We start from the raw sequence: 7,500 nt of genomic DNA on the forward strand, positions 1-7,500 counted from the left end.
CGCCACTCATAATCTGCCAAGTTTGCAGAACCTTCCAAGCTTTGACACATCAGCCTTTTTTGCTCCAATGATGATTGGTTTTGTCTACACACTAATCCCAGCTGCTCTTGGCATTGAGATCGTTAATGACCGAGAGGTATGTGTAATTGATATGTATCAAGGTTTATTGTGAATTTTTTTTTGGTGTGTGCGTGTGCGTGTTCATATTTTTCTATGTTTCTGTGGAAAAATTGTTGAATATACTTGAATGTTTATGATTATGTAATATAGACTGTAAATTGATTCACAGTCTTTATTATTATTTTTCTTTTTTCAGATTGGAGCCAGGAACTTGTTGAGACTGAACGGACTGAGCTTTAACCAATACTTTTCCTCTTTCATAACTGTTATTGCAGTTGTATTCTTGATTCCGTACATCAGCCTCCTGATCATCATTGTTGCCTTTGGTGTTCCATCATTGATCATTGGACCAGCTTTTGGTGCTATTGCACTGCTCTATTTCCTTTACATACCAGTGGCTTTCCTGTGTAGTTCTACATTTGGCTACATGTTTGACAAGATGGAAACGGCAAGGCAGTTCTACCCGAACATGTCCACCACGGCGGGCTTTTTGTCATACACCGTTGTTTCCGTTGTGGATATGGTTGTTGGGACTCAGACGGAGAGCAATCCCGCTCTGATTATCCATATTATTCTCTCCATACTCCTACCTCATTACATACCCTTTGGTCTCCTGTACTATGTGAATAAGATATACCTCCTATGCTCCATTACAAATACCTGTGATAGTCTCACAGTGAGTGACTACATGACCACAGAGATCATTATTTTATTTGTGGTGGTTATTGTTGACATTCCACTCTACTACATCTTGATGCGGCTAGCGGACACAATGAAGATGGGAGGCGATTGGCGCGAGGCCTTGTGGATGTCTGTGAGTTATTATTTAAGATTTTTTTCTTTGAATGCATACTCTTATGAACATTAAATGATGTTATTTCTCCTGAAAATTTTTACTTTGGTAGTTATGTCTCAATAGTCTTCAAACTAACAGCTAAAAGATGTATACATATCTCAAAAATTAATATCAATGTTAAGAAAATAAATGTTTTTGTATTATATATAAAACAATTTATATTTTGCTTTGTTCATACAGTATAGGTAATTTTGAACACTTACAGAAAACAAGAAAAATGTCAATATGCAGGTATAACTCTAGATTGCTCCTGTGTTGTGGCATTTTATATCAATGTGAGCTATATTTTTATCTATCTTAAATTATGATAAAGCGTGCACAAAATGTAGAATACGTTTTTAGATTCTCTAGCATATCATAACGATTTTGATGATCACCAGTTATTTTTTCTTCTAATTGTAATTGATTAAGATTGTTTGATTTTAATGATGTCAGGGTGCCTCCAAGCCCAACTTCATATTTAATGATAGTGCAAACCACACGTTATGCTAAGGACCCATTAAAAAGGAGGCGGTCGCAGGCGGCTTGGAAACAGGATTAGAGAAATGTTATGAGAAGCAGTTTGTTTTCTTATCCAGATCGATCACAGAAACAAAACATTATTCAACTTGAGCTAATGAGGCGATCAGATACGCATATTGCCAGCTTTATAAGGAGAATTTAACCTCTTTCCTTGAGATGAAGATGCGGAAAACTTTACACATAGCCATTTTAAACAGTATTTTTTTTTAACTAAAAATATTATTTCTAAATATAACTTTTCAGAAAAAGGATAAAGTGGATTACAGAAACCTTGAAGAAAGAGGGGTTGATGCCCCAGGAGGAGAAGACGATGACGTTCAGGAGGAACGTGATGATGTCGCTGCCTACCTCAATAACGGTGGTCCTGCTCCCCCGGTGTTATTATATGTAAGTGATATGATTATTTATGTAATTGGGAATAGTAAAAGACTATACTACTCTTGATCTGCTGTAAATAGTTAATGTCTGGTTTGTTTATGTTAAAAATTCACTTGTTTAAAAAAGTATTGTATTGAAGAAAGTCATGAAGGCCATGTTACCTTAACCCACTGACAACAGGGTATCTCGCTTTTGCAAACGTTCACGTACCGGGGTAAACACGTGTGGTCATGTAGCCTGCTATATAACTCCTTGGTCAGTACACCTGTTGTCAGTTGGTTATCTGCTGCAGCCAAAATTATGAATGTGAGCTTTATATTATTAGCATTATAGGTTTTGATATAATGAGAGGGAGATATGTTTTTTACTGGCAGCATGTTTGGCCTATCCTTATTGTTTTGATGGGTGGGTATGATAAACCGACCTCCTGGCTTTTTGTGCTTATAACAAACAAGAATGTTTCCAGTTACTGTGATTGGTTTTATAGATATATTTAAAGCTAGGACATGTACCTCTATATTTTTATATGAATATAAGGAAAAATTGTTTTTTAAAAAAAGGACATAGTAAATTATTGTTGGTGGATATATTTGCATATTCAAAGATTGTTGTATGATTATTTATCACCATAAAATATTTTGTTAAGGTATATAAATTTATAGATTATAAGTTTATTGGCATAGTGAAGGACAAGACAAGCTTTTTCATAGTATTTGAATTACTTTTATTTTTGTTTTATCATTACCAGAGAAGTACTTTAATGGTTTTGCATTTTTATATCAGGAATTAAGGATTAGAAATATATGTTTATAACGCAGATTAAACTTGGACGCTGATTTACTCCAAAGATTAAAAAAGATGTGATAATCATTGATACAGAGTTCACAAGTGACTATTATGTAATGAGTATTGGTCTTTGTGTGGGAAAGCTGTCATCAGTGGTTATTGAGGATAGAACTAAGTATTTAACATCGTGGAGTTCCTTGAGTTAGCCTGAGAAGAGCAACGTTGATGGAATAGCAATATTGATTAAGTTGACAGTGTTACTCACTACGAGGTTAACCCATTCCCGCCGGGCCGTTTCGCCTTTTATGGCGTCAATGCAGGGGCTCTCGAACGCTTAGGCCTAAATCAATTATATCATCGACGGCGTATGACGGCAGCCGCGCTATCATATTATATAATCGCCGTCTGTGGCCGGCGGCCGGCGGCATTGGGTTAATACAACCAAGATGTGCCATTGGAAGTTGAAATAAGAGATAATAGAATTGAATAGAAGCTTGAAGTGGTAGGATGATTTGTCCCCATGAATACTATTTTAGCAAATCTTTGCAATAAATATTCCATTCTGATTTTAGGACCTTGGCAAAGTGTATAACAAAGGGGGCAAGAAAGCTTGTGGTAAAAAGAAAGAAGACGACAAGGAGTTCATTGCTGTGAAGAGTGTGTCACTGAGTGTGAAAGAAGGCCAAGTGTTTGGTTTATTGGGCCCCAACGGTGCTGGGAAGACGACTACCCTTCGCGTTTTGACGGCAGAAGAAGGCCCAACTAAAGGAAGGGTGAGTTATGTGGTCCTGATTTGTAATTATTGTTATCATTATTTTTTTTTTTTTTTTTTCATGTATTTATTTATTTTTTATTATAATTTTTTTTAACATTGTTATTTTTTTTTTTCACTGTTGTTATTATTATTATTATTTTTACTGTTATTATTATTATTATTATTATGATTATTAATATTATTATTGTTATTATTATTTTAATTATTGATATTGTTGTATTTATTGTTATTATTATTTCTATTTTTTGCAAGAAATGTACACAAAGAATCACTGGTGGTTGAACAATTAAGCAGCACAGAACAGTTTAAATGGAGAGGTTTTTTTTCCCTAAAACTATTTAATAAGGCAAAAGGATTCTTGAGATCTAGGTCTCCAGTACCTTTTAAGCCATAATCCTTCCCAAGTTTTATCATTGTATATTGGAATATATAGGAAAATCATTATATTATTTACTGATTATTTCCTTAAAAGCAAATTATAACTTCAGGTTAAGTATTACAATATTTTTTAACACCACCTTCACTGTTCTGCTTCCAGTGCTGACTGATGTTCACATTTATACTTCATAATGTTTCACTTCTTGTCCACTGAGATTAAGACATCCTTAGGTTGAGATTTTATCAAATGTAGGACTTACTTTTACCCCTTTTGCCCATATACATTTTATTAATTAATATTGCTAATTTCTTTTTCATCATTGATTTCAGGTACAGATTTGTGGTAATGACATCCAGTCTGGTCTTGCTGATGTGTTCCAAAAGTTGGGCTATTGTGCTCAGCATGATGTACTCTGGAAGAACATAACTGTAGCAGAACACATAGCTTGTTATGCAGAAATCAGGGGTGTTCCCCAAGACAAGATCCAACCGTAAGTATCGGTGATTGCTTGTGTTTTTAGGAATAGGTCCTTAGCCTGTTATTTTATGAACTTCATTATCTGGCTGCATAGTTTCAGTTGCCCTTAGTTACAAGTGTCCAATGTAAATAATGAAGGTGGTTGGGGATGTGTTAGGTAAGAGAAGTTTTGGACTGATAAATTGCAGTTCCAGGATGTAGTTGGGTAATTAAAATAGCACTTTACTGAATATTTACAGATTAGTGGATATGTACCTGAAAGGCCTAGAGATTGAAGAACACAAAAACAAGCAGAGCAAAGACTGCTCTGGAGGCACAAAAAGGAAGTTGAGTTACATCATCAGCATGCTTGGTAAGTATTCACCCATTGACATCTGGAACATGCATTGCCAACTTGAATTTTGATTTTAATATTTTTTTTTACACATAGATAGGTCCACAAGTGCTCCGTCACAAATTATTCAATTACTCTTTTTCATTAAAATTCGACCTGTAGGCCTAGTAATTGAAGCCATCATGACTTAGCACTTGTGGAGCTATCTTTGTGTTCAGAAAATGATTGAAACAAAACCACAGTGGGCAATGCATGTTCAAGTGATCAGAGAAGCTAAAAATCTACAGAGGTTATGAGCCAAGCTTAGTAGTCCAAAAATGTTTCATGAACATTCTATTAACTGATCAGAGAAGAATTCCTTTAGAGGTCAGAATATTATTTACGTTATCGAGTGCAAAATGTTCCAGATGTCATTTGTAATTCTTCTGTGTACTTCTTCATCACTGACTGGAATTTTTTATTATTATTATTTATTTATTTTTTTTTTTCAGGTCAGCCAAAGGTTGTTCTCATGGACGAACCATCAACAGGGATGGACCCGCAGTCAAAAAGGTTCCTGTGGAACTCAATCCTAGCTTCCTTTAAGGTACTGCTCCTAGCTTATAGATAAGTGAGGTAGATAGAGAATAGGGTCGGGTTAAAAAGGAGGAATCTAAAGATATAAGTATTTTAGAAAAGCTTCATCAAAAACAATGAAGAGGGAAAGAATAAGTTTCATTGACAGTTATATGTATTTTTTACAGGGGAACAGGAGTGCCATTCTAACTACTCATTCCATGGAAGAAGCAGATGCACTTTGTTCTAGAATTGCCATACAAGTGCGTGGTGGTTTAAGGTAAGTTAAACTTGAACTGGAATTATGTAAATATATTATAAAGTCTGATTTTTCCTACACTTTTTTTATAAAGACGGTATTAATGTGGAATGTGGCTAAGTATTGGTAATAACTTACCAAAAGTTACAAATAAATTCTTTAAAAAATTGTTTCTTTTGTCTTAAGCAATACATGTGTAATACATATAAGAGAGACAAGTCCCATTCAGAATTGTATTTAATTTTCTTCTATGCAGACCACTGATTATTTCATGTACTGCATTTTTACATTGGGGTCTTTCATGTCTTTCACATAATTATACATTTTATGAGTAACTTTAGAAGAATACTGCTTTTTTCATTTTTATCCTACTGAATGTATAACTTATTTAATATTGATATATTCTTCAGTATTGGATGTCAGTTGTACATCCATGATGCTCAGAGTAGTAAAACAATTAATGTTTTAAGATGTAATTTCGTACAATTATCCAAGAGTTTCCCCTTGTTCCTACAGGTGTATAGGATCTGTTCAGCATCTAAAGAATAAGTATGGTGGAGGATATACCCTTGAGCTCAAGCTGCAGAAGCAAGAGACACGTGCAATGTCTATAAGCGGTGAAAGCCCCAGTCACACCAGATTGTAAGTAGCAAAGCATGATAAAGATAATTTATTCAAATTAGGGCTATGCAAGTTGTAACCTATTTATATTCTAATGTCAAGTGTTTTTGTTATTTCAAAGACTATGTAGAAAGCAAAATGATTTGGAGCGTTAAGAGCGAAGGTAATAAAGATTTGTGGTATGTTTCAGTTATCTGTAATGAGCTCTGATTTATGAAAGTTTAGCATAATAAGGTTTACTCTCTGTTTCATAATGAGAATTTCCCCAGTGACCCTGAGTATGATTATTCAATTAGTATCAGGTCTTTAGAAATAAAGTACAGTTAAGGTGTTCAGAGATTTAGGGATAATAAAAAAACAACAATTATTATCATTATTATTATTATTTGTTGTTGTTGTTATTGTTATTGTTGTAAGCAAAACGTATTTACAACTTATTTTCCCGACGTGGTGAAATGCCCGACAAAAAAAAAGATGAGATTTGTCTCCAATAGCTCTACAATTTTGCAGGGATGAGACTGTCATTACGAAGGTCAAAGAGATTATCGTCAACACCTTCCCGAATGCAGAGTTGGATGAAGAATTTGGAGAGCTGTTACACTACAAGATCCCTCAGTCCGACATCAAGAGCCTGGCCAGTTCGTTTGCTGTGCTGGAAAACGGTAGGTTAACGTGGCCTTCGCCGATTGCCTAGAAGCAGCTGTATTTGGGGCATTTCATATTGGTACTGAAAGGATATTTAGAATGGAAGATTTATTTCAAATGTTGGTGGAGTTATAGATGAAAGAGGAGATAGGTAGTTCTGTTTTCTGTCTGTATTTAGATCATTGAGAAATTGCAGTATTCAGTTGAATGACAACCCAGATTTTTATTCATATTGTTATTATTAGCGTTGATAGTATTTATTAATGATTTTTAAATTGTTTATCAGCTTATTGATTCTTTACTAATTTTTTAATTTTCTGTTTGTAGCTAAGAACGATAGACTCATCAGTGAATATGCGTTAAGTCAGACAACCCTCGAGCAGGTCTTTTTGCAATTTGCCCGTCAGCAGGAAGAGGATTTAGAGGAAAGTGAAGAAAAAAATGAATAAGAAGAAACTATAGAGACAACAGCACGTCCAAGTGGCCAGAAGATAGATTCACAACCTATCCTGCTTCCTTTTTTCAGGTGTATGAGTTGTGTGATTAATTTGGAGTTTTCTTAGGTCATTAAAAGTTTGATGAATTATAGGCACTTTAGCCAAAATTATACAACTCTTTCTAAGATGCTGATATGTGGTTTTATATATTTATAGGACTCTGTGATAATTTTTTTTCAATACAATGCACAAATAAACTAATGTGTGATATGGTTTATATGTCATTATTTTTCTCTAGGTCATTTTTTTATTGATTGCAAAGAATAGCCAATTTCTTAAGATTTGTATTGTGTAAT

The 7,500-nt window shown here is 34.3% G+C and overlaps 1 protein-coding gene across 5 annotated transcripts in view; it reads left to right on the top strand.

Annotated features, from left to right (window-relative positions):
- The window catches only part of LOC122253874 (cholesterol transporter ABCA5), a 33,092-nt gene that overhangs the window by 25,311 nt on the left and 281 nt on the right, over positions 1-7,500 (top strand). For all 5 annotated transcript variants that reach the window (XM_043017267.2, XM_043017266.2, XM_043017265.2 and 2 more), the window contains exons 23-33: positions 1-136; positions 317-934; positions 1,742-1,885; positions 3,235-3,435; positions 4,146-4,306; positions 4,533-4,645; positions 5,119-5,213; positions 5,371-5,462; positions 5,958-6,083; positions 6,573-6,724; positions 7,035-7,500. The exon at positions 1-136 is cut by the window's left edge and continues 30 nt beyond it; the exon at positions 7,035-7,500 is cut by the window's right edge and continues 281 nt beyond it. In XM_043017267.2, coding sequence (XP_042873201.2) covers positions 1-136; positions 317-934; positions 1,742-1,885; positions 3,235-3,435; positions 4,146-4,306; positions 4,533-4,645; positions 5,119-5,213; positions 5,371-5,462; positions 5,958-6,083; positions 6,573-6,724; positions 7,035-7,156 — 1,960 coding nt within the window. In that variant the 3' untranslated portion in view covers positions 7,157-7,500. The remainder of the gene's footprint in view (positions 137-316; positions 935-1,741; positions 1,886-3,234; positions 3,436-4,145; positions 4,307-4,532; positions 4,646-5,118; positions 5,214-5,370; positions 5,463-5,957; positions 6,084-6,572; positions 6,725-7,034) is intronic.

The sequence above is a fragment of the Penaeus japonicus genome, unplaced genomic scaffold, assembly GCF_977035675.1.
Source record: "Penaeus japonicus unplaced genomic scaffold, GWHDUDI00000001_assembly GWHDUDI00000009, whole genome shotgun sequence".
In the NCBI taxonomy this organism is placed as follows: domain Eukaryota; kingdom Metazoa; phylum Arthropoda; class Malacostraca; order Decapoda; family Penaeidae; genus Penaeus; species Penaeus japonicus.